A 27,976-nucleotide genomic window follows, 5' to 3' on the forward strand; every position below is an offset into this window, starting at 1 on the left:
AAGGGAAGAAATGTTAGAAGGCAAGGTTTATGTCCTTGTTGCTATCAGTTTTATGGAATCTGGGTAAACAAAGGACTTGGGAAGACGGATGGCAAGTGCTGAGTTCACGGGGAGCTGCAGAGTTTTACTCTGAAAGCCTTCCACCAATGAACCTCAGCCTAAAGCTGCACAAAACCCAAGGCCCACTGTAGGCCTGCTTGCTAGGAAGGATGCCATGGGTTGGGAACTAAGCAAGTGCTGCTCACCTCACCAGTGCCTTCAGTGTCAGCATCAGAGGAAGACAGCCAAACCTCCTATGGATTAAGAGACCCCCACCAAGCCTCAACTACCTTGCTGGCAGCCACTATAGCAGACAGGCCATATTCCAGGGACTATCATGAGTCCTGAGACACAGCGAGAGGCAAACAGCCAGCACGAATGCACAGTAAGACAAGTGCAACCCTGCACGGGCCAGCTGCGGCACAGGGCCAAAGCTCAAAGAAGTGAATAGGAACCTTTCCATCGACTCAAATACCTTCTGGTCAGTATGCAGGATCAGCAGTGAGGATAAGCCAATTAATAGCAAGCCTTTTCCACCCCTGGTCGAGCTTCTCACAGCCAGCAGCACTCAGCAGGAGAAGTCAGACTTACCAAGGGATTTGACAGAGATCAGCAGCTTTATGGAGCTCTGCCAGAAGTTTTGCCATGTATCAGGAAGAAGCTGCAAACTGCAGACTCACTTTTCCAGTGTCAGACTCCTGAAAAACTGCTTCTCTGTTCATAATTTTCTGTTCTTTCTTTTGGCACTGGAAAAAGACTTTTCTGTAACACGGGATACTCCATTTCTAGGACATTTCCTTCCTGCACTAGATCTCTAAGTAACTTTTATTTTCCTGTATACTTGACCTTTCAGAATAAACTCTAGCCTTTCTCATCTGGTTTTCAAGCATTTTCCTGTGCTTGTATTTCAGTATCAATTACTCAACTGATTCAAACAGAAAAGCCTAACACTTGCTCCAAAAGACACTTGCTATGTGGGCTATTAATATCTTACCGGTCATGTAATACAGATATAAATTTAGTGCTAATACAGCATGCTGAATTAAAGCCTTGCAGACCAAAGCCTTAACAGCATCTGTGAATCAGGTGCAGGCAATAGTCTTTCAACATTTCTCATTCTGGCCACTCAAACCTAACATAGCACCTCTAAGATGTGGTCTGACGGTTCATTTTATGCTTGGATACACTACATATTGACAACAAAGGGAATCTGTGGCAACCACAGCTAGATCCGAGTTGTAGGCCAGTGCCTCAGAGAGACAAGACAATCTGTCACTCCTTGAATAAATTATCTGCTCAGAGAACAATATAATACGATGCTATTCTCAAAAAATCGCTCTCTCTTCCTGTTTTCCTTTCATGATAGTTTAAGCAGCATCATCTGTGGAAGTTTGCAAATATAGCTGAGACATTTACTGCCCCAGGGTCTTCCTTCTTTATCATTCAAAACCACAGCAACACCAGCAACTTCTGAAAGAAGAGACAAGAAGCATCACCCAAGACCATACTGCCAGGAAGCTCCCTTTGGAGGGAAGGTGAGAATCTGAAGCTGTAAGAGCAAAGGGATGGGAAATAAAAGTGCACTTGCACTGCCTGTCTGTGTCAAGCCAGCATTCATACAGTAAAGCGCTCCAAGCTTCTTGGATCCGTGACACTGGAAAAATATCTCCAGAGAATAAGTGTTTTCTCTACAATTCCTGATGTGTTTTTGTCTTGTCCCTGCTGAATTAAACAATAAACCTCTGTCATTTACAGAAATAGACTTCCCCCCCACCCCAAAATGGATGCTGCTGCTGTCCTCACTGAAGCAGAACTCTCAAAGTGCATATAAAACACCTAATGGCAAGGATGGAAAAAATCTCCTCCTTGTCTAAAAGGCCATGGTTTAGCCTGGCTAGGAGCTGCTGGCCCTGCTCCAGAGTGAGCATAACTGGTATAAAGGGAATTCTGCCTGAATAAAGAGCTGCAGACAGAACTCCTAGGGAAAGCCAAATCAGGCTGTTTGAGTACATTAAAGGAGGTCAAATGTTAAGTAAATACTCAATTAAGGAAGGAGGGCAAGTAATTAGTAAGCCTAATTCTGTGCTGAAGTGGTCCGGATGGTGCGCACACACATACTCATCCCAGGGCCTCCTTCCATGCAAAGTAAGTCTCAGTTCTTGAGAGAGTAGCTCAGCTTTCAGCAGCCCTGGGTTAAACGACCAACTCTGCCACAGACTCAGTGTTTTCATTATGGACAGGCCATTAGTTTCATTGCGTGTCCACTCCCCAAACGCCCAGGACAGTTGAAAATAAGTACATATGACTCAGACACTTAGAAACTACAGCAATGAATCCAAATCTGTGTGCATATGTAGGTCTGTATACATTACAGTAAGTACTCGGGGCAATTACAGCACTCCAAGAACTTCTAAGAGGTCAAGCAAATGCTTCTCTGTCCCTAGATCTATTCTTAAAATAGGTCCAGTGTGAAGGAGCCTCCTTACTAAAAAGTAAAATGTTATTCCACTTCAGGCACTGGAACAATACTACAGTGGGTAGCTGGCATATATCACGGTCATATAAAAAGAAGCAAATGCCTTATGCAGTGTTATGTAAAACCCATTATAAACACCAAGCCTGGCTGGTTTGAACCTAATTGGACTGTACTCCCATCTACTGCAATACAGCTCTCACAACTGACATGCAGAGGTGGAAAGATTCTAAAAATAACCAGTGCAAGGAAAGAGAGAGAGGGATGAGGAAGAAAACGTTTCTCTGGCCTCGCTGACAAATTGGGCAGCAGCTCACAACGCCCAGGGAACACTTGGTCCAGTCCTGCTCTGTTAGCAAGCTGCACTCCCTAATGTCTCGATGGCAGATCATGTATGGAAACTTAACATAGCCTAAATACATATATAAGTGTCGTAGGCCCCCCCTCACTAACAAAACCAGAACATTAAGACATGCAAGAATGGATTTTTTTTTCAGTCTGAGGACAGGCCAGAAATTGTTACAAAATCAGCCAAAAGAGAGCTCTGACACAAGACAAAATCTAGCTGTCAGTAAACTGATGTAGGACATCACCCTGACACTAAGTCAAATATACATAGCTGCTAATTCAGTCACAGGAATCTAGTTTCCAGCCTGTTTAGCTAGAGGTCTTTTATATGAGCTGTAAAATTGGATTTAAAAAAAAAAAATAAATAAAAAATCACACTTGCATACTGCCTTCTGCTTCCCCAGAACAAACCACTCTGGGTAAGCCAATGAAAAATCATATTCTTGTGTGCAAGCTTTCCTCCTCTGCTGGACTCTTATCCCAGGGCTCAGATTTGAGTTACAAGGTCCTGTCACAAGCTTATGGCATACTGGGAGAAATATTGTTCCTCCCCTCCTCCCACTCCCATTCTCAGTTAACTATTCTAATTCTTGCACGATTGGTGCTGCATAAGGGAAAAAGGCTTCCCGTAAAGTACTAGGAAAAGTGATGAAAGCAATGTAATTGGTCTATGTAGATTAATGGTCCCAGTACATACAGCACATTTTACACTAAGTCACAGAGCTAAGTTTATACAGTACCTGGGAACAATTTGCAAGCAGATGTAACACCCAGATTTCATCTAACACTTTCAGCTAACATTGACTTCGGGTTACTAGTGAGAGATGTGCAGATGGCGAGCGCAGGAGATTAGGCACAAGTTACCACTAAAGTCAGCACAGATGTACTGCATCCCAAATCCTGCCCTTGCAAAGGGAGCGTGTCCTGATGGAGAAAAAAACCACAGAGACAAGTCTGGCTAGATGTGCAGATCTCCTCCAGCCACCCACTAGAGTAAGACCTGAAACACAACAGCAACACTACCAACATTCAGATGCAAGATTTAACAGTTGGCTAGTTGAGATAAGAGTAAGCAACAACAACAACAACAAATTTTACTTCCTTCCCTATAATTAAAGGTTTTCTCAGACTCCTTGTGTTATTTTTCCTCTAGTGAAAGCGTTCGGAGCTATGCTGGAGTAATAGAGGACAGACAGCCTTTAGCTCTCATATAATTATCAGTTGTCATCTTATCTGAAAGACAACCCAAAAAGGCTCCTGCTGCGTCAGATGTACAATTAACTTGTTCTTCTCCAGCAAGGGCACTGCATGAGTGAAATGGTTTGAAGGCTCTTCCTTCTCCCAAACAACACGACAGAGCTGTGCTCTCAGTTCAAACCTGGGAACAGCTCTAACTATTTTTGCCTTAGTCTCAGTCCTTCAGTATTACCATCATTGATTTGTATGGAAAATCAGTAGTTATCTTATAGCCTTAGACTATGGCTAGTGCTGCAGCTGTCCTGCTCTGTGGATGGCACTTGCACATACTTCAACCCAGGACATGGGCAGACTGTGCAGGTAAACTGCACTATGCTTCTCCTGATACACAGTATGTGGACAGTCCACTCAAGACCACACAGGTCTCTGCAGTACTCCATTCACAAGAAAGCATGTTCAAACACACACAGAAGCTTCAAATCATGCAGTCAGAAATGCTGCACAGAACAATTTATCAGATGCTATCAGTAAATTGCAATACTGGTTCCACTTCCCCACCCCAGAAATAAACTTGTGTTACATACCAATTGCTGAGCTGATAGGTATCTACAGCCAGTGCAGCCCAGTGACAAAGCTACCATACATCAACTACTCCTGGTCTTCAAAAGGACAAAATTTACACACTAGACAATGTCAAGATAAAGCACTGATTAAATAAAAGAGGGAAGTCACTGCAAATTCTGCTTAGCATTTTTCACTTCACTTCATAAAGAGAATGGAACAAACTCAGGGCCTGCCAAAAGAAGAAAGAAAATATGCCAAAGAAATCACCACCTAGTACAGCCAGCAAATTCAAATGCTGACAGCAGAAAAAAGGCAGCAGCAAATCCTGTGCAAATAACTCACCAGAGTAAAGATTTGGAATGACGGAAAGGACTTTAAGTAGGTTCCACTGAAGTTGAACAGAAACAAGGATCAGTGACACTAAAATCATGGAACTAATGTAAAATATTTACTCTCAGAAGTGGAAAAAAATGACACAGAGCTTTAAAAGTGCTGCATACTTCTAAGGCATTGGACTGCTGATGTAGTCTGAATACTGGGTGAGCAAGGGCAGACTATACCTGTCTGTCACTGTCCCTTAAACAGACATTACTGCTCCTGCTCATCCACCAGAAGAGCTGAACACACCAGTGCTCCCACTCTCCATTGCAGCACAGGGAAGCATATTAAGATGTTTAAGTCTAGAAGTCTGTGGATAGCCAGTGAGCTGCAACGCGCACAGAAAAGCTCTTCCCGCAGTGATGTTAGCATGGCAGTTCATCAGCCTTCCACTCCTGGCACTGAGTCCAGACTCCATGTTTAGTAGGGTGTGTCTGGAGTTCACAAAGAATGGGAGAAGCACTCTGGGCATACCTGAGATGATGTTCGCTGGAGCTGCTCTCCTTTGGCTCTGCTACTTTCATGCATACCCAGACAAGCAAGAGTGTGAATGAAGTGAAGCTCTGGACCCACAGTTAGGGAGGAGGTAGACCAGGATGTGACCAAAATGATACTGATTACTGGAGGTTTCCAAAGAATGGCTGACACACACCGCTTTCTCCTGTGCAGGGCTGTGGCGTTGCAGCCAGATGCTTAAGGACTTCTGCACAGCACAGCAGCTTTCAGCTGTTCCACCCCTTTGACTCTGTCCTGTGCACACAAAGGGGGAAATTCCTGGTCAGCCATAGAGCTTGGGCAGTTTTGCCACAACGGCTGTTCATACCTGCATCTCTAAGCAGCAAGATAAAGAGATCTGTCAATATTCAAAGCAACACTTATTAATCATCTCCTTGTTTCTTCTGTATAAATGTTACATAACTGCTTTGGGAATAGGGCTCCTGAGTTTTAAGCATAAACTGGTACAGCTCCTCTTACTCTAACAGAACCATTACAGGTCCTGTTCCAATCTCAGAGTGGCATCAATCAGAATTTCATTAAAGCTCAGTTACACCAGTGCTAGAGTAATGGAGAAGAGAGATAGACCCTTGAAGTGTCCTTCAATCTAAGCCAATAAAAATCCTAAACAGATTTTAGTCATCTAATAACATGCAAAGAGGAATTCTAAATTTTTCCAGGTGGTTTTCCATGAGGTCACTAAGGCCTCTTTTTTCTTTTTTTCAAGAGGGTCAGAGGACAGACAGATTCTCCCTATTATAATATCTTTTATGCCAATTAAAAACAGAATATGAAGCTTCTTCGCTTTTCAGCAGTAAAGACCAAAGATAGTCAGTCTAAGATGAAACATCTTTGCTCTTGTTTGAAGAGATCAGTGAAATCTTACCACAAGGACAAAAACACTGAAAAGAGTTAAACAACTGCTCAGTTTGCTTTTAAAAGTTTTAATTCAGAGCTTACAGGCATTCTGGTCCAAGTTTGGCTGAGCCCAGTTCAGGCAAAACTGTGAATCTTGCATACAATCTGAACTGTATCTTCCTTCACTGCCACAGACACATCTACTCTTTCTGTAAAGATGCAGACTTGAGCCAGGAGTACGAAATTAAAGCAGGAACAAGAGCAAGAAATTAGAGCAGGAATAAGAAGATCTGGGTTTAAACAGTCAGTAGAGGTTACAAATCACAGTTGTCATTGGTAAGAAAAAGTGAACACTGCAGAAAGACATCTACAATAAATGCAGCGGTCACATGTGTGTTCAGCCACTGCTCATTAGTCTTTTGATTTAGTACTGCAGAGAAATCTGCAGATACCCTCTGAGACAGTATTTCCATCCTTCTGCCTTCTGCGTTCACTACAACTCATCCACTAGCATTTCTGCTGAGTGCCCTTCAGCTGATTTGAAAGCATCAGGATTGATTGTTTGCTGAGTCTGTCTCATAATTTTAAAATCCAAGTCAATTTTAAACATACTGAACAGACACTTGGAAAGGTACCTTACTCTCTTCCACTCTATCCCAATTTTTCTGAGGCTTATTAATGTTCTTTGCACCTACTTTTAGCTCTATTCTAACCAGGATGGCCCTTGGTAAAGGATGCTCTTCTAAATACATGGCTGATCCTCTCCCCCTCCTCTTCAATGTACCTGTAGTAAATAAGTTACACTCTGATCTGGCCATCCAGGAGCCCTCCTAAAGTCAATGGAGCTCCACAAAGGTGCAAACCAATGCAAAGTTTTGCAATTTCATTGCTATTTCCATTTATTTGAGGAAATTTGGTACTAGCCACCTCAACAGACTAGTAGACTTTTCAAGCATGCAACTTCACCACCTGACTTACATGTGCTGATGGACTACATTGTGTCATACTCGGCCACATTCCTACACGCTCTGTCTTTCCATGGAAAGCAAACACAAACCTAACCCTGAACTGCAGTGTAGGATATGGTCTGACTCCACATCATGGTTGGGTTTGCTTTCATTGGCACGAGCAACACACTCAAAGAGCAACAGGGAAGACTGAGGCAGATGATCACACCATCTTTGTCTAACGTTACAGTCTGGTTTCCAGGCAATTGGTCAAGCTCTGTTCATGAATACTCAGACCAGACACTAAAATGGAAAAGCAATTCATGTCCACTTCAGCAATATACATTCAGGTTTGTTTTTTTTTATAACAAGAGAAAATGAGATGCCACATCTCGGGCTCTAGCTTCTGACAACACCTCGGCTTTGATTTAGGAAGAAGATGGGATGGGGAGTTATAGGTAATGTGGTCCATTTCCTGCCAGATAAAGATAGGACACTTTCACATTACATGCTGTTGTGCTGACTAATGCACCACTGCAACAAACTGTCAAAATATGTTGACAGACCTTCATGTAGTGAATAGGAACCTGTTTATTTTGCTGTTAATCCTCCTACTGTAATTCAGCTTGATGGAATTGCATATGTCCTTTTGTTCCCAATGCACAGATTATCCAACATGCAGATAAGGCTTCAATTCAAGGAGGCGGTCTAGATGGTGGACTTGTTTTTTCAGGTCTGGATAAACAAAGCTGTTCATATTTTTGAACTCCAAGGTCTGAGCTCCCTCTGAAATCCCACAGAAGATGGCAACTTCACAAAGAATTCTGAACCTACACTAGCTAGGAAAGATTTAAGGGCAGAAAGGTGTATGATAACAATCACTGGAAAGACTGCTGTCCCTACAAGAAAGACAGAATATAAATCCTGCAAAGACCCTCAAAATAAGACTACAGATAGCAAAAGGAAAACAAGAGACAGAGACAGGAATAGAATACAGACTGGAGGGGAAATAAAACGTAAAGGAAAAGATCAGCAACATGTTTAGCATGTGCTTTTCACTAAGTGTGTGAACGGTTGCACAGATACCAGTAATATTACTCAGTGTCTGAGATCTCTGCCCGTAAAGTCTGCAAGACTTTACTATGAAAGTAGTCCACTCAATCTGTATACTTGGGTGAGCCAGCAGAGAATTTCCTGCTTGTATTTTCCTTTTGCTCAGTTATTTTGATTAATCTGATTGCTCTGTATGGCAAAGAACAGAGCTCTCAGGAAACCAGGAAGTATATACGAAGCTCACCTTAGATGTGATGTCTTCAAGCACCTCTTCTGCACCTGCATTATTTTGAAAGGTCAGATGGAATTGCAAATTGTAGATGGAGGGTACCTATATAAAAAGTCTTCTCTTACAGATTTTATTTTGTGGCACTTGTATGTGAGCTTCCTCACTGCTGTCTGTGATTCAGGTGGACTCAGACATCCCTAATAAAGCTATAGAACAATTTGTTTTTCCAAATAAAAAGATGATTCTTATTTTTCACTTTCATGTATTTAATTTAAATAGTTGAATATTTTATGCCAAACAAGAGGAGTCAACGGCTTGAGTCACAGTGGCTAGCATTGGGCTGTTGGCAACTAGAGCCCTCAGTTTAATCAGAAATCACTGCCAAGGAACAGACAGTGTTTGTTTCCAGACCAAATAGGTTGTCAGAATATTTTGCATTATCATTTAGTCTGACAGCATTATCTCAAAGCGTTGACTCAGACCTGCCTTGAAGATACGCTTTGGAACATCTTGATCAGTGAGCTAATTTCCTCCCCAGCCCTGCTCTGCTATTCAGAATCTCACCTTGCAGGCACGCTGAGCAGTCTAGCCCCAATTCAGCACAACTGCAGATTGTATGCTTCAAAGGAAGAAGCATGATCTCAGGTGTTCCTGCCTATTCCCAACTGCCCAGTAGGACAGTTTTCTGAAACAGGACAGTGTTTCACAAATAGTCCAGTGAAGTCAGGGCTACTCATGCATATAGCCAAGCATGCACTTACGTGCCAGTTCAAAATTTTGCAGGTTCAAATCCTCTGTCAACACACATTTCTGTTTCTCCATTTTCTGTTTCCTAGCCTTATTCCCTTAGAGTTATCTCTTGAGGAGGTAGCCCTTGGCTCATCAGGAATATTATGCTATAGCTTGGGAAGACTGATTTCATAATATCTCAGCATTCCCGACAGGTGACTAGCCTAGCCTCAAATATCTTAAAAATTTTACAACTACTTTCAGCAGCTCCTTCCACTGCTTAACTCTCCTCACAGATAATAAAACAGAATCAAACAATAAATTAACCTCCCTTCTGGAAAAACTCTGTGTCAGTGAATGGAAATGACAGATTTCTACTCTGCTTGAAGAATTTAATAATGAAACATACTTTTGCTGTGGAATTCTATAGCACGGTTAAAACCTTAGAAAGCTGTCAGTTTTTATATCCCTTGTGCTTTCAGATTAAGTTCCAGAGAATCCTGTTAAAATGGATGCCCCCAATCACGAGAGACTTCTTGAGAGGAAAAAATATAAGGCTTAAGTTCAACAAATCACTGCTATATGCATTCAACTTGAACCTTTAGTCCAACTCCATTCCTGTTCAACGGAAACCATCAGTGCTTTTACCTTCACACACCTAGATCCTGCTAACATCACTGGGATCTGAGCACATAGCTAAGTGCTTGGGACAACTGAGGCTTGTGTTTTTTTCTTCTCATTCATTGCCTTTATCAATGGTGTAAATTCTACCACACATAGCACGCTATCCATCAGTGTCTGGCTATACTTACACAGAGGAGGAGCAGTTGTGCAGGCTGTATCTGACCTCCTTGCAACAGTGCTGTTGTTAAAGAGATCTTCCCCTGCCTTTTAGAAACTCAACACCTTTGTTTTTTTCCTTTTTCTTTGTATGGATGGATTTTCAGCACAAGCGATGGAGCTTCTTATCAAGCTTGTTAGCACTACAAACTCTGGAACTGCAGCACTGTACTAACAGTGAAACATCGGAAGCTCCTGGTTCCACATGGATCTGCTCAGTTTTCATTTTTCTCCACTCTCGGAAGCATTAGCAGCATTCCTGGGGGTGGCCATATACAAAGTTGCCACGGCAGGCTAATACATGTTACCTCTAAACCAGAAATACTCCAGATCAGCCGCATCACTTCTTTGGCTGTCACTATCATCAGCTACAATTCAGTCTTGGCACATGAAAGGCTGTACCAAGGAGAACTCTGCTGAGGTGCAGTATAGACCCTTTTTGAGCAAAGATTTTCACAGTGCTGCCAAGTCCTTTTTTCTTATCCAGCTACCTTGAACTCAGATTTTTGAACCAATTCCACGGAGGGCTTTGGCGAGAAATCTCTATTGCAAGCAAAAATATCAAACTTAAAACACTTCACAGCTATGTTGTAGGCTGTTCTTAACCTGGGTAACTTTGCATCAACATCTTTATTTCCCTTCCCCACTACTCTTGCGAATAGTATTTTAAAAAGTAACAAATTAGGAATTATTACAGGATGCTGGTCACTCAGAGTCCAGGAAAGTCTGATGCACTTCTTGACGGCTTCCTGCATGAGCATGGACTCTACCATACAAACCAATGTTATGATTCTCACTGACACAGGTTTTTATCACCTTGAAGCTTGTATCTGATCATAAGAACCCAGGGGAGCTCTCATCTTTGGCATGAGCTTAGTTGGTAAGTGTTCCACTAAATACTTCTTGTTACTGCACAGATTTCAGGATTGGGGAACTACCTTGCAATTGATCAGAATCAAAGATCATCTCTTTTGCAAGAAAGAAAAAAAATGTCTATGACTATATCCAAGAGGAGACAAAATCCTGAGTTTATTTGGTTTCTCAGAAGTCATTTGCAATTTTGTGTATGCTGAACAAGACATTTAACAGAACTGAGTTTAAGGATTGCTGAGCATTTTGCCCAAAAAGAAAAACAAGTCTGGTGCTACCTCTCTGCCTACAGGGCTGGCATGAGTAATTGCTCCCAAATGCTTCTGCAAGCCACTGAGAGGTTTCAAATGCCTTTCTCTGACACCTGGGCAACCCCGTTTGCTGTCTACAAACAGTGCTAAGAGGACAACACGCTCTAAGCATTAATACAGCATGATAAAACCTGTCTTCTAGAGCCACCAGTTAGTGTATCACACTGTTGCATTCCCATTAGCTAGAGCAAAGAGGAAAAGAAAAAAACGAGGGATCTGAGCAGCACTGCTATCTACCACTCCAAGACACTCTTTTGAAAAAACACTTGCTGAGTGAGAGCCAAGGCTGTAGGAATCTAAGCCTTCATGCTAGATCTCCTACCATGTGGCAGACCCTGAATATTCATTACCTATTAAAAGCTTTGAAAGTGTAAATTCATCCCACAATCAAGAGAACTGATTTATTCACACAGCTGAGTCACAGTCATTTACAGCCTGTGACCCAAATCTACTAATCCAGCAGAAAAAAAAAAAAAAAAAAAAAAAAAAAAGTCAAGTCTTTTATTTTGGTAACATTAGTTGAACAAAGGTGAATATATAAAAATTGTGTGTGGTGTTTCTTTCAAATGGTGGCTGACACACAGTTCAGCACTGTACTAAGCCTGCCTCCCTTGCTGGTCCCAAGAAGTTGTGTAGATATTGCTTATGTTATCCGGCATGTAGTGACCCATTTAATGGAGACTTCACAAAACCTTTATGGGAATCACATCAGCTCTTTAATAAGAGTCTCTGAAGTGCCAAGCAGCAAGTATCATGGAAAACTCACCTAAAAAGAACAATAACTTCTTCATTAATAACAGAAAGCACAAGAGCCAGTTCTGACAGTGGGGAAAATTGCTCTGTTGTTATGGTGTTATGGGGCCTAGCAACCTCAGAGTCTTTTCCTAGGGCCCAGGTAAAATTTTTGTAGGCCTCTGCTGTACTTGGAAAATAAAATCACATTTTCAAAAATGACTGGAGCTTTTTGGAGTCACTGACTTTCAGCAGAATTAGAGAAACATAAAATACAGTTTGGGGGTTTACATTTAAAATGCTATCAAAATTTAATCTTTTGATAGCTTCTCCTTTGCTCCCCATCTCATAGCCTATGACATTCCCCGAGTTCATTGCTGATATCATAAATAGCCCCATGAGCTCCTGAAGGAAGAATGAGTTTTTGAAAGGTTAGTTAAAGTTCAGTCCTGTGCTGAAATTGCCTTCACAATCTAATTATAGTGTGCACTAAGCACACACTTTGGGTCTTAAAATCAATTTCCATTCCAGGCTGGTAGTTTACTCCTATAAATCAGTTCCTGCATGTGGCTATTAAAATAGACACACATACATATTGCAATGGTGTAAACACTGATATCCTGTTTCACAGCCCTGTGTGTTTCACCTTATTTCCTTTGTATTCATTCACTGCTGTCCATCTGTTCGCAATCTATCTGTTTGAAGAGAACATTCTTCTTCCTCCTTCCCTTTGGGATCCTTCTGCCCAATTCATTTAGAAAAACCACAGGCTGGTGTTGATGACGGCACACAATCAGCATTATTAACAGCAGGTTCACCAAAATTAAGCAGGCACAATGACTAACAGATTGATTCTAAAATGGGTAAGTTTCTATCAGTAGGAAGAGTGGGAGACAAAATACAGAAAAAATAAAGAAAAAATAAAGTTGAAAAGATATTTGGTTAATTAGAGAAATACCTTCTGTGACTGGCACACCTGCTATTCAGTGAATGACACAAGCTCCTACAACACCTTGAGCCTTAAAGAAGTTCTACAGTGTGAAAAGGGAAAGAAAGGTACCAGTGTAGGAGCTCAGTGAGGTCAGATCACATGCACACATTCAAAGGACTCTGAGAACACCCTTCTGAAGTCTCACTTCCTCATACAAAATCTCCAAAACAAAAGGTCAGTTCTGCATCTTTGCCTCTGCAGAAGGTGCTCCAGAGGATGCTCAGCTTGGTGTCCTTGGTGTCAGCGAATACCTCTGGTGAAGCCAACAACAGTGAAGGCAAGTGTCCCTTCAGCCACCTTGTGCCATACCGAAGTCTGGAGATGAACCTGGTTCTCCTATCTCATCCCAAAACAGAATAATAAAGAGAGGGGAAAAATTAGACCAAATTTTTCACAGCTGTTATCCATAGCAACCCTCCCTTCTGTAAAAAAAAAAAAGGTATTTGAAATGTGTCTCTTCACACTTCTTCCCCAAAATAGAGACACTAGCAATTTCTTGCTATAAGGGGAGAGTCTGCACTCCTACTCTCTTCACCCTGTATGGTAAATCCAGGGAATCAGTGCAACATCTACAAAATGCAAGCAATGGCAAGCACTGAATTAGCAGAAGTGCCATTGAACACAGCATATTGCTAAAGAGCTGCTGCAGCAGCCAACTGTAATAAACTCAAAGGTAATGTATAGCCACATTATTCCACCAACCCAATCAAGCAAGGTTTTCACCTGAAATGTTGTGTAAATCACTCATGTTTATAACCACTTAGACCAACACCTCCAAAGCTCCATTCCCTTCCAAACAGGTGCTAATTTGCTGTAACACTGCTAGAGCTAACTGACCACCATCATTTAAACAGCAGCCACCCACCAAAAAGCACAAGCAAGGATGAGTCCAAAACCGAAACTGTCCCTGAAGAAGGAAGGAATAAAACTAGGAGAATAACATAGTGAGGCCAGAACATAATGCATTACTTCAAATAGTCTCCAGCAAAAAATTGCACCCAGACAGAGCTGTGATGTGGTGGAATAACAGTGGTGATTTCAGTCCATCCCTGATGCGCCCCTTGAGGCATCATTGATCTTCATGCATTAAATAACCCCGCTACATGGTGCCCTCCTCCTCCCTAAACCATTGTGTGTCCCCAGGCAGCAGACTGGGAGCAGCAATTTGGGCCAGTATGTGCCAATGCACAGAATATTCAGTGCTCACCCCAAAGGAACAGCTGATGCAGAAGACCACCAACGTCTACCAGCTGCTCCACCTGCTCAGAGAGGAGCATGGTTCATTTGTGCTGAGCACAAGCCAGAAGTACCAAGAGGACACTTCCACACATCAGGATTGTCAAGTTTCTGAAAATGTATTTACAATGCCATGGGGGAAAGAAAACTATTTTTGGGAAAAGACACATAGTTCACAATGGTCATACCAGGTGTACAAGAAAAATACGGTAAGAGAAATCACATAAGCCTATGTACAAAGAAAAAGCAATTGGTGCCTTGTACTTTTGGCAAAATGAAACTAGATTGTAAATGTTTACCTTTTCCTGAGGTTACCTGGGTGACTACCTAAGTCAAGCAATAAATTATTTGCATCTGCCAGCATTCACAGCAGGACAGTAACCTGACCTATGCCAAATTCACTGTACATAGAAAATAATCTTTTCGTCCATTGGAAAGACATCATGAGCTTGGTTAGTGCCAAAGCTTCCAATCTGGCTGACAGATATCCAGAAATCCTCTAGAATGGCAGTAGAGTCATCTGGCAAGGTGACTACTAGGACAGTTGTGAGGTGGCAGATTATTGACAAATACTGTCACCCCCAAGGTAGCACTGGCAATTACAGACTACTCACCTCCAAATTTAGACTTTTCCAAATGATAGTTGTCGACAACAGACTGTTCAAACCAATTTCATTCTCTAAACAAGATGTGCTGGACTGTCTGATTGGGAGCAAATATCACAGCACTTTCCAGTAAATGTCCTACTGTGCAGAAGAATTGTGTGCATTTGGCAAAGGGCACAGAGTTCCCAGGTGAGGACAAGATGCAGTTTTTCTCAGTGGAAACTTCCATGCCTTGTAATTGCTCAGTAAGAAGAGCAAAACTGACATTATCAAAGCTCCTTTGAGAATGTGTCTCAAAACACTCCTCAATTTTTTATTTTCAAACAATCCCAAAGAGAACTGAGGAATGAAACACACAATTCACTCTTCACACCAGAGCCTAAAATTTAGAAGTTTCACCAATGTCTGGCTGCAGTAAATGAAGTCAGACTTCATTTGCTCAAGACCAGCAAATGATCAGGCAACTGATGACGATTACAAGCTGCGAAAACCAGTCACCAAAGAAATAAATACTCATGAGCCAAAACATCCTGTGTTCTCTTGTACCACCCTTTAAGGCTGTTCCTGCACAAACTCATTGATTTTCTTTTCCTAAAGATTACATTCTTCTAGTCTCTCACACAGCTTGGCATTATCCATGGTTTTGCTCTACCTATTGCTTTATTTTCCCTACAGCTCTGGATAACTGCAAGCTCAACATAACTCCAATTAGGCAGACGACAGATGTACTGAACAGCATATTTTCTCTTCCTCCTACATTCCACAAAGTCTCTGCACTTGCTCGATACATAACTTGCTAAATAATTGATTTTTCAGCTTTCTCGACAAGTAAAGGAAATCAAAACATTTTTTTCTTTTTCATGTTTCTCAGAAGAAAAGAGAAAAAGAATCCTTTGTGTTGAGCAAAATCTTGTGTTTTGGAGCATTTTCACTCATTGTTTGCCAAATACTTCAATTTAAATTTTGTCAATAAAAAGCTAGCTTCAAACGGAAACAATCAAGATATCATACTTTAAAAAAAAAACAAAAACAAAAGATGAAGTTAATTGCATTCCTGCTTTTTTAAAGCAAAAATAATTTGCCAAACTAATGTGAAATTTTAGGATTTTCTTTTCCACTTTTCACACACAAACCAGACTTGGAGTGTATACATTACTTGCCAAAAGAAAAGAGAAAGAAAACATCAGCTTCAGCTGAGACACTGTTACACAGTTCTGTATTGCTCATGTGGTATATACACACTCCAAACAAGCCAACACTTTGAGTTTCTCAGCACTGAATAAACACATAATTAATTGCCCACATCTTACCATAACAATTTTATGTTGCCAACAGATACGTCTGTTGTCAGATATGTCTGACACAGGGGGAACGCACAGGTTTGAAGCTAGTTGCTAATCTCTATAGAGTACGCCTGTGGCAGAGTGAGGATACCCTGATGTGGAAAAGCTTAGTCTACAATGTTTTTCCATTATGAAAATGCATTACCTAATGGAAAAAATCCCGAAGACACAAATTCGGAAAATGAGAAACAATATTCAACATTGCACTTCTTTTAGAGCAAGGTAAGCACACTACTTCAAAGCACTCTCATCAAGGCATTACCATTACCAGCATTAGGTTTCCACAAAAAAAAAAATCAGTAGGCCAGTATAGTAGTTCTTTGGCACTGTTTTTCTCCGAGACTCCCCTGTAACAACAAATGCAAAACACTTCTGCTTCTGTTTTACAACGCTATCCAAGCTGCAGACTCTGCTAACAAACATTAATTTACTGCATCATGAGAACATCTGTGTTCACTTACAGTTGGTATGAACACACCGGAAGAACAGTTAGGTCCCTCCACTCACTGAGCACAGCTCTTCTGCGGACAGAATCAGTCTACCAAATTAGCACTCTTTGCCCAGGAACAACTGGACCTGATGGTGCACGGATCCAGAAGAAAGCACAAGGTTATATAGCAATTGTTATGGAAGATGCATAAAGCCTGAAATAGTACTGTATAAAAATTACATTCCCATGAAATGCATTTTTATGTGATACAAGATGGCTTTGCTCCTGTTCCAACACATCTGCTCTCATGACCCTCACGCAGTTCAAACGGGCTGGCCCAGCAGCCAACACGAGGCCATCCCAGCGTGAGAAGGCTGTCAGCTAGCTGATGGCCACATTACATGCCCAGATGCATCACTGAACACAACGGCTGCCATGTTGGCCAACCAACCCAGCAAGTGAACCAGGGCCCTCGAGAGCAAAATGTTCCCTACCCCTGGCCACAAGCTAGTGCTTCGTTTGTTGCATGACGAACACCAAAACCAAATAAGGAATCAGCAAGAGAAAAAGCTACAGAACTAGTCTTTACTACAAGGCTGCAAATCCTATGATCAATCCTTATTCCCTTACAGCATAAACAGTCACACTGCTGAATGCAATGGAACAGAGATTCCTTGAGTCAAAACACCAAACTTGCTCTCACTGATGCTGCCTGTAGTCCCAGTGAGGAAGGACAGCAGAATCTCTCCCTTATGACATCCCTTTTCCTTTCATCAGCACCCCTCATACCCTGGAGCATGCTGTCTTCTATGGCTGCCTTTAACCCTCTTCCGAGCAGTCTCTATTGTATTTTGACACAGTACCACACCAATCCAGCACAGAAGAGGCTCCTGCAACAGAATTCTTCTGAGAATCCTACAGCTTTCTACTGGTCCCAATGGCTAACAACACTGAGAAAGATGGCCTTAGGACAATTACTGGAAAATTCTGTACTACTTTATGGTGACAGAATATACTATTGCACAGGGACAAAAGGTTAAGTACCAACAATTACAAATAGTCTCTGTGTTGACAGCTCTGTGGCATTTCACTTTCTGAATTGCTATTAGCTACTGTATCCTAACATATACATCATATGGTTTAATTAGGTAAAATATGTTCAACTGATCATATAGTCACTTGCTACAAAAACAGTGAAATCACCAGTATTTTGGGATGGTTTCTCAAATCTATTAATACCATGCAAACATATGGACAAGGACAATTGTATTTGCACATTTGTTTGGGTTTTTTATTGTAACAACAGAAGTGTCATTGGAAAATAATATCATCCCATGTTCCAAAAGCCATCTGGATCCCACTGGGGAGGGTCAAATCATCAGGAGGTGATGGAACAACATGAGAATGTATTCACTGGCCCACTGCAAATCTTCACAATAAACCAGGCACTGAGGATGCCCTGAATGACCCACATATAGGGAAAAATGTGAAGCATGCTTTGTCAGCACATTTACAGTTGGTGTACCAGAAATGTGGCCCAGTTTGGAACATCACAAAACACAGCCACAGGCTGAAGGTCCCCTATAGAAAAGGGCTCCTTGCAAGCTCCCCGTCCAGAGACTGCTCTGCCATGACCCTGCTTCCCTGCTGGAGGCCAGTGTGACAGAGCCTGCTGCGGGGCTGCAGGGAATGGCTCTGCTCCCCAAAGAGCAGCCCTGAACCAAGAGGGAAAAGAAAGAAGTTTGACAATGCAGGTGTGTATGTAATGTTACAGAATGCTTGAGAAGACAAATATTTGAGCACCAAAATGTAGATAATTTTATAACTGACACCACTCTGGAGGAAGAAATTGGCTTGTTTGACACCCCTCAACCCACTAGGCTAACAGCCTCTCCATTCCAGAACACGCAATTCCAGTACCTTTCCTTCTAATTTTAGGAAACCTAACAGAAAAAGTCTCCACCATTTCTAAGCTTTTCACTTGATGCCTTAAAACCGTTACACTGTACCCAAACTAAATTGTCAAAGCAGCTTTAAAATCTGAAGACTACATTGTAATTTTTCCAGGTGTGTGCTCTGTGCATTGATTCTGTCTCCCTTGCAGTACCTCGATCCCACAGTTCGCTTCTGCCACTCGCTCTGCGACCGAACATACCGCAGAACTGAATTGGACACAAGACTTAGGAAGGAGCCCTACTATTTTTGGTTTTAACTGCACAGAAAATGTGAAAACAGCATTCATAGTTATGTAGAAACACTTGCATTCTCTCCAAGTGAGGCCTTTCAATTATATCTTGAGTAAAAAGGAACTGAGATGTATTATACAGTGCTTTGTTTACACTCTCACTATAACATATGTTATAGTACTAGTGATTGTGTCTGACGCTCTCTTTTATCATTCATGTACTTAATCACACCCTGCACTGAGTTAACTACGTTCAGCACATGGATGGGTATTTGTTCAGCAGCTTGTGCAAGTATCTAGGTCTGAGATCACGTGTGTCTCCCAAAATACTGCATATTTTAAGAACTGTTAGAACTTCATCTCTAGCTCTTGAGCAGATAGTCTGATTAAAACATTAAATCAGAGATTTTAAAGTGTTTGTGAATAGTAGCATTAAAATCAGATCAAATTAATAGGAAACTGTATTGTCAACCACACAGAGAATAAAAACAATCACATTTACTTATCTAAAAATTATAAGGCAATTTATTTTTTTCCACTCTATTGCTATAAAAGCACTGCTGCTGAGTCAGTTGTGCTAAATTGTAGGTAACAATGCAACTTAGAAACCAAGAAAATTTCTATATTGGGGATCGCTTCTGCAAATACTATATGACAGTGGCTTGTTTCCCCTCCAAGACTTACCCTCTCTTGCAGCAATTTTATATAAGTCACTTTACAAAGCTTAATTATATTACAGAAATAAAATCAGTACATGCTAGAAATCTGAAATCCTCCCTAGCATTTGCAAGAGCAAATTTCTGGAGAACACACAGACATGTCACAGATTAAGAATATCAATTTTAGAGCTTAACAGCATGGATTGAATCAGGCATGGAGAGGGGGGAAAAGGGAGAAAAATTTACATAGAAGATATCTGGTCTTGCTAAGCAGCTGAATGTTTTAACTTCACCAGTTACATAAGCTAGCTTCCATACTGTACACAAAAGATGCAGTACTGTCTTCTGTGCTTGATCCATATGCCTCTTTTTTCTTTACTTTTGCATTTAATGATGACAACACAGTATCACTGTACCTGTACTAAATGCAAACACTGAGGTAGTTCTAAAACATAGTCACTTAAATATCAAGAATTGCTATCAAAATTGTTTGCCTTTCCTTTAGGCATTAAGAATTTACTATTTCAGATCACTGACTTGTATTGCAAAACACAGCAACAATCAATTCTTAACCATATCTAAAACCCCCTCAGAGCTCTTACCTTTGAAATGCAAACATATTACGTAACAAATAAAACTCATGAGTGCACAGCAAACCTACGGCTTCTCTCTTCACAACAGTGCTTCAGTACTAAGCTTGCTTTATGTCAGATGTTTAGAAATACATGCTTAATTTCAGAATGTACCAAAAGGCTATTTGAAACATATTCACTGCTAGTTTGTATTGAATTAGGAAGGCTACAGTGACTGTACCTTGACTAATCCATAAACTAAGTACTCCACTGTGCCATTTCAGAACTGCATTTCTTCCAAGTCACCATAAACTGTATGAAATATCTGGGTCATTAGCAAATACAGTTTTAAGAAGCCTAAATGTATGCTAGCCTTGCTGTTACCTAGAGAACATTAACACATAGAAGTGCTCTTTGCATCCTTGTTACATCTAGACAAATATTTTATTTTTTTTTTATTTCAGTAATTATTTCCAGGAAAAGCAGAGGCAGTATCACCATACTCTCATTTCTTTCAGTGTCTTTCGATGTCTCAGTGCCAAAGTCTCTTTTTCTCATGGCTGGTAAGTCCAGAGCAAGCTGCACATTATCAAGAAGGAATGAACTAGTCTCATCATCATCATGCACGTTGATGTAAATCTGCAGTGATTCCGTTAATTTCTGGGTGCAACTCTGAACCGCAACACTACAGCTAGGAGCCTGAAGTTCACCCAGACCATTCAGAAAGGCTCCATGTTGCCTGCAGTGAAATTACTCTCTTGCTCTTTACAAGACAATCTAGTTATGGAGTGGTTACAATAGAAGGGCTGTGTTTAGAGCATGACTCCATCAGGTGTCCCTGGGAGATATCTGGGAGCAAGTCAAAATGGAGCATCAGGACTGTCATTAAACTCAGCCAGCAGCCACTGTCTACTACCTGGGCAGCTCTTGAGATTGATGCCTTTCATTTCAGCTCAGAATGGGGATATTCATCAAATGGAAGCGGCTAAAATTAGCAAAAAATACCTCCCTATTTCAATAATTTCTTTCAGACAGAAAGTTTCATTTGTTCACGTGAAATACGTGAAGTTGTTTTCAGCTACTTCTGTTCTATACCACTAGGAAACCATTGACTTCAAGTGAATTACTGCCCACTCACAGGAATAATTTATATTGGCCTATACATTTTGTTAGCTGCTCAAGTACCCTCTCAGGTGTGACACTGCTTCAAGTTGATGAGCATCTGTTGATCTTACCATGAAAAAGACTACTGAGTACATGTATGGTTTGCACACCTCCGAAAGGCAATTATGTATCTCAAAACCAAGTTGTCAATACATTCAGCATGTTTCACTCGTTGCTGAAGACTGAACGTAGAGTTTAAATAGAATCTGGCAAAATGAAACATCAACTGGCACTATCCTGAAACACACATTCGCGCTGCCAGAACTGGGGCTTGCTGAACATGTCACTCACAATGCTCCTAGACACTCGGCTGCTAGCACAACTATCTTCCCCGTGAAAGGGAACCAGATGGCGAGCGACTCTTGGCATTTGTCAATGTTATGTGAAGTGCTTCTTCAGCTAGTGAGTACATGCCATCCAGTCAAGTCACGTTGGAAACAGCCCCTCACGTCTTTCTTCAGATTTCTCCACAAACAGAAAACAGACCATCCAACAGGAAAGCAGGGCCCAGGCCTGCTACTTTTAAGCATTGAACCGGAAGTCTTAACAAGGAGTTTCTATTGTCAGTGGAGATAAAGAAGCATCTCTGAAGGATTTATTTCATCTTTGGGTCCTGTTACACCCTCTGAGTGTTCAATTGCTTGTCAGTGACCATGGAGGAAGATTAATTTAGACAGCTCAGTTAAATGCCTACAGTCAGATGGGATGAACAGAGGACAAAATGCCAAACTGCTTAAAAGCCTAAGTTCCACAACTATTTGTATGGGCAAGCAGTGCTTGACAGCTAGCCTGGTCTGCTGGTAATTCAGGCACCATAGCAGGAATTCAGAGACATGATTCTGCTCCTAGCTCTGTCAAATTAACATGGCCAAGTCATTTCTTCCTCTAGTTGAATCTCATGCCTTGTAACACAAAGCAAAAGCTCGCAAGCAAACTTGCAGGAAGCGCTTCCCCAGCCAAATCACCTGACCTAAACAGCTGCTCTGAGGCAACCGCTGTTCCGCTGCAGTGGACTCTCAATGACTGGGTGGCAAGACGAGGATTTCAGTGTGCATGGGAAAGGCAGAAGGGTGCAGCAGTGCTGATGCAGTCTCAAAGAAGAAAATAAAAGCATCAAGCTATTAGAAGCAGAGGCCTCAAAAGCCCAGTAATAGTAAAATAGTTAAAAAGTTAATTAGAAAAGTTAAAGTTCATTATTTTGACTGTGCAGGTAAGGATTGCTTTGCTTGAACAGAAAACTGCTGCCTTGCTGCAATATTTTGCCTTGGGGCCATTTTCACAGAGTTTTTGTCTTTCAGGAATGATAAATTTCAACATGTCGACTACACGCACACACACAAAGAAGGAAGAAAAAGGAAACGGCAAGAAAAATAAAAGAAAACAGAAAATGCTAAGTGCCCTACACAGTGCAAGCCACAAGCCCTACTGAAGTTGTTATTAAGAATTTATAGACTCCAAACTTTGGATGGTGGTGGCTCCAAGGAGGTAGAGAAGAGGTGGAAAGCTGTGTCTATCAGGTTGGCCCAACTGAAGGGACAGATACTCTCTCATTTCATAAACGTGACCCAGGGCTATTGTTGGTAAAAGTCAGAATTATTCAGACCACAATGCTAGAAAATAGGATTTTTCCTGTGGCCAGATGAATTATGTGAAGAGAAGGAGCAAATAACTTACACATGAGGGCAAATCAGTCTTTCACAGATGCCAACGGAAAGATTTCTTTTGGATGTAAAGGGAGCTGAGGTGGATCACGCCCAAGAAGTGTAGCATGTTCAAATGTATAATTACTTTTCAATTACAGTAAATATGTTCTAATGTGTTAGAGGGAATTGCTCTCTAGCACTGTCTCCTCAGTTTAATTTTGTAAGATGCATTCCTGCACAGAGCTTATGAGGTTCCTGCAGACACAAGGTTGAAAACACTATGCTATACAGGGAAATAGATTCTCACCATCTCCAAACATCAACTGTAACTCATCACACATAAAGTTCATTTTTAACAAGACTAAAAACCAGACTAGCCCACCTACAGTGGTTGTTCTAAAGTAAATCTGCACTTGGAAAATTGATTCTGTATTTCCCTAGCAAGCTTCTTTCGGTGATTTACAAATCCCATTTACTCAGCTGACACATGTTCCTTTGAAGTCAAGGGGCTGCTAGCTAATGACTACAATAGACACAGGGAAGCAAACTGCAGCAAGATACATTATAACTCTGATAAATATATAGATAAGCCTTCTCTGTCCTAGTTTTGCAAATATCTTGTTTGAACACTGCCAGTTACAACTGAACAAAATACAAAGGATGCATTTCTCATCACTGGTAATCTCTCCTGTGCCTGCCCAGTAAGCCAGCCCATCTTGAAACCTAGATACTACCACTGACAACTGGTACTCTTCTACTGCCATCATTGTTGAGATTTCCAGTTCTCTCTTCTTTTCCATTCCATTTAAATATTTTCCAACCAATATACTCTAAGCCTGTGAGATCACCACCTGAATCCTCCTTTGCATCTTACAGAACCTGCTCCCCTCTCACAACCTTAGGGACTTCTAAGACCAAAAAGGATTGTTACGATCATCAGTGCCATCCCGCTGCAAAACAGTCAGTGGAATTTGACCAGTCTTCATCAGTGCTGCAAGATCCACTGATCTGCCTCCAAATAAATGCAGTAGTGCAAAAAGCAATTCTGATGCAGTGTATCTAGCACTAATGATTTAAAAATACTTCTACTAGTTTATATAAAGTTATACAACTTACCAAGAGACAAATAAAACCAGAAATCAATAAAGCTCTCTACTCATTTCTCATTTCTCCTCCTCATTTTGCTGGTTAAAACAAGAAACTCTAGCTTCTCATTAAGAAAATGTTTAACAGTCCTGTGACTATCTGCAAGCAATAAGCCTTCTGTCTCCTGGTCTTCTGATTTCATTCACAAGCTGTGTTTCATTACCAGCAGTAAGCCAAAAAGAAGCAATTTGCTCCAACTATTACTGTGAATTCACTCTGGTTTTGCAGCCTCCTTGGCATCCCTTTACACGCTACCTTTTTATTGATTACTCACATTGATTTGTTTTATTGTACTCAAAAAGGTCAGCTGATACTGGTTTTCTGAATCCTGTCCTAGTCCCAACTAGCACCCAAAACTGCTGGGGCATATTATGAAGCATCGAACAGTTAAGTGCAATATCCTGAGAGTTCTCCTCGGGAAAGCAAGCAGTTCTTGCTGGTTAATTTCGCTCGAGCTGCAGCCCTTGACTGAATTGCTTAAGGGAATTGTTTCAAACCAAAGACATATCATTCCCCTCATAGTCACTGGCCTGAAGCCCCCTCTCATTTACACTGATGTCACGGATTTACAGTGGTCCCACTGACGCAACGGCTCCACCGAGACCGGTGGCGCGACTCCAGATTTACGCTGTGTCACAGAAGGGCTGGATGGGGTCCTCGCTTCCAGCCCATCACCTGGAGGTTTCGGGGTGCACCTGGGCCGCTGTTCCCTGACTGTTCGGACACGGCCGCACCTCACCCGCCCGCGGGCAGCCCGGGCACCGCTCTGATGGCGGCCCCGGCCGCGGCCCCCTCAGCCCGGGGCTTTGCTCCCGATACCCCGGTGAGGACGCAGCTCAGCCAGGACAGAGAAAACCCGTATGGTCACACTCACATCTCCCCGAAAGGCACGGCGACCCCCGAGCACTCCCGGCACTGGGACAGCCCCGGAGAGGGACCGGGAGCCAGGTCAGCCCGGCGGTCTGGGCTGCCCTGAGGGAAGGGGTGTCTGGGCTGTATTTGGGGAGGACTCTGCGGGAAAAGGGGAGGACGACGGGGTGGCCCTGACGGAAGGGGGCTCCAGGCCGCCAGGCGGGGGACCCTAGGCGGCCTGGAGGGACCCCCGAGGGACGGTGGCAGGGGCAGAGTCCAAGCCGCGCTGAGGGGAGAGGGTCTGAGCCGCCCTGAGGTGCGGGGTTGGGGGGTCCCTGAAGGACCAGAGGAATCCGGGACGCCACGCGGGGGAGGCGGGTGGTCCTGGCGGGGTCTGGCCAGGCAGAGCCGTGGCCTCCTCCTTGCATAGCGGGAGCAGCAGGTGCAAGTTGTGCGGCTGCCGAGGGCCGCGGCAGCGAGCCGAGCCGGCCGGGCCGGGCGCGTCCGACGGTCGCCCCACTCACCTCATCCCCTTGGCCGAACTGCAGCCCCAGGGCGACGAAATGCTCCACCCGGATGAAGCCGTCCGCATCCTCATCGCACACGTCGAAAACCTCTTTGAGTTTCCGCAGGAACCGCAGCAGGCTCGCCGGCTCCATCGCGGGCATTAGCTGGAGGCCGGCGGCACGGCCGCGGCCGCAGCAGCCATGATCGCCCGCGCCTTCAGCGGGTGCGTGACATCAGCTCCGGGGAGCGGGGCGGGAGGAACGGCGAGGAGGAGGAGGAGGGATGGATGGAGGGGAGCGGAGGGAGGACGCGAGCCCCGGGTGGAGGGAGGGAGAGAAAGAAGGGAGAACAATAGGGCAGCGCTGGAGGATGGGGAGGGAGAGGGAGGGGGCGTTGGGAATCCGCGCTCGGCAGGGGCGGGGCCGCCGCCAGGGGGCGCTGCGGTGAGGAGAGAGGCGCCGCCGGGGCCGGGCGGGAAGCGGGGCGCGAGGGCAGAGCAGTGGCGGGGCGGGAAGCGGGGCGCGAGGGCAGAGCAGGGGCGGGAAGCGGGGCGCGAGGGCGGGCACGAGGGGCCGCGGCAGCGGGGCGGGGAAAGGTGTGGGAGCGAGGATAAACGCGATGGGGACAGCGACAGTCTGGGGGCAGCTAAGAAGGGGAGTTTCCCTGGGAGAAGAGAGTGGGGCAGGGGGAGCCAGGATGGAGAAGAGGAGAGCACACTCCTCTGCAACTGCTGGGGGCCAGCAGGCCTGGTGTCCCCTGGGTTCCTTTCCCGGCTGTCACAGATCCATTCACAGTCCCTTCACTGCTCCACGCCTCAGGCCTCCTCCCTGCCACCCCCCCAAAAAAATATCACCAGTCACACTACAGTTTCTCCTGAGAAAAAGCCATTGATCCTGGTCTGAAGAGGTCCAGGCTAGGGGGAGAAAAGCAGAGTGTAGAGAGTTTAGGGGCAATTAAGGAAAAGGAGGACAAGCAGAGCTTCCCGTGCTCCGCTGTGACGGGGCAGAGGCACTCCTCGTGGCTGGGTCTGGCTCAGGCCATACTGTTCACCCACGCTGTAATGAGACACAGCTGGTAATGGAGGGATCTCCCTGCCTTTGCAGGATTCCTCATTAAAGCTTCCAGCAACTGCTGTGCTCCATGGCTGGGTTTTAGTCTGATCCCTCTGCTCTGTCCCTTTTCTTTTTCAGAGTTTTTTTGAATGCTTTTTACACCCACAGCCATGAGCTGCCGGAGGGAAGACAAGGAATGGTTCTGGTTTCTGCATTGCGGCTCAGACCAGGAATGACGGGGCAACATCTTGGGGAACAAGGAGCACCGGCTGAGTCAGGCTCAGGTACTTACTGCCTCTGCCAGCACTTCTTTCCCACTGTGGTTGCTGAGCACAGGTCATCATCCATCGCCGAGTGATGTTGTGTAGGTGATTGATAAACCTGTCCGTCTAGATGACCATGAAAGTCTAGCAGGTTTTAACTGAGACAGTATCCATTTGTTTGCTTTTTGCAGTAAGAGAGGTCCAACTCTGAAAATCCCGTTATTAGAGCAAGATAGTCAATCTGTTTTCTCAGAACCAATAGCAGTGTTCTCCTCAGGAAGTTTTGGTTTTTTTTGAGCAGGATTCTCTCATTGCTTTTATGTCCAAATTCAGGGTTTCTGAAGAGGCTGACTTGACAGCCCTGTAGGCTGTAAGTCAGCTGTCAACCAACTCCACAGTGACAGCACGCACCGCACTACCACTACAGCTCCCCACATATCCACCCTCTGACACAGATCAGGAGCTGGTTCCAGAGCCGCTGCCACCTTGTCCTTCCTTTAGTTTTACAACAAATATAGAAGAGTTCTGTTCCCTTACTGATGTGCAAAAGCATCTTTCCAGACTGTAAAATAAATCAAAGTGCAGAGATCAAATACGACCCTTGGGAAGCAAAGAATTTATGAAGAGATGTGAGGAGATCTGAAAGTGAAAACAGAAGCAAAATATTTGATCAGCAAGCTTATCTGAAGTTGTCTAGTTAGAGCAGGATTCTTAAGATGTGGAGACATTTAGGTTTTATCTCAGGACCCTTGAACTCATCTTCAGGTTATGTGGGGGTTGAGCTTAGTATACCCGCTCAGGGGCACCGATTCAAAGTATTAAAAAATCTGTGAGCTGGTACCCTTCAGAGTTGTGGAAAGTACACCTACGTGGAATTAACTACTGTTAGTCTAACTGCTCTGAAATTGAGTTCAACCTCTTCAAAGCTGCAGAGCACTTCTGTGTCATTGTACCACCTTGTTTGCTGAGATTGCCTCGGAGTGCATCCTTGCACCATCTGACTCACCCCTCTGTGTGCAGGTGGGCAGCTGCACCATCCCAGATAGGGAAGTGGAGTCACGCTTAGTACTGGGGGCGGGGGCGGGGGGGAAGGAATAGACTTATCCCTATTTGCCATGAGCAGAGGAGGAATTCCCACACCTCAGAGAGGTCACGCTCTGTCTCGTGGAATCCAGTTAATTTCCAGTGGATCTCCTTTATCTTCTGCTGGAGGAAGAAGGATCTTTGTCCAGACAGGCAAGTAAGTGGCCACATAGATGTAGACC

General features: G+C 43.4%; 1 protein-coding gene across 4 annotated transcripts in view; it reads right to left on the minus strand.

Annotated features, from left to right (window-relative positions):
- The window catches only part of RAB11FIP4 (RAB11 family interacting protein 4), a 122,626-nt gene extending 96,917 nt beyond the window's left edge, over positions 1-25,709 (minus strand). For all 4 annotated transcript variants that reach the window (XM_086762483.1, XM_086762482.1, XM_086762481.1 and 1 more), the window contains exon 1: positions 25,414-25,709. In XM_086762483.1, the coding sequence (XP_086618609.1) occupies positions 25,414-25,557 (144 nt within the window). In that variant the 5' untranslated portion in view covers positions 25,558-25,709. The remainder of the gene's footprint in view (positions 1-25,413) is intronic.
- Between the last annotated feature and the right edge of the window lie 2,267 nt (positions 25,710-27,976).

Source organism: Chlamydotis macqueenii, chromosome 18 (genome assembly GCF_036417535.1).
Source record: "Chlamydotis macqueenii isolate bChlMac1 chromosome 18, bChlMac1.mat, whole genome shotgun sequence".
Classification (NCBI taxonomy): domain Eukaryota; kingdom Metazoa; phylum Chordata; class Aves; order Otidiformes; family Otididae; genus Chlamydotis; species Chlamydotis macqueenii.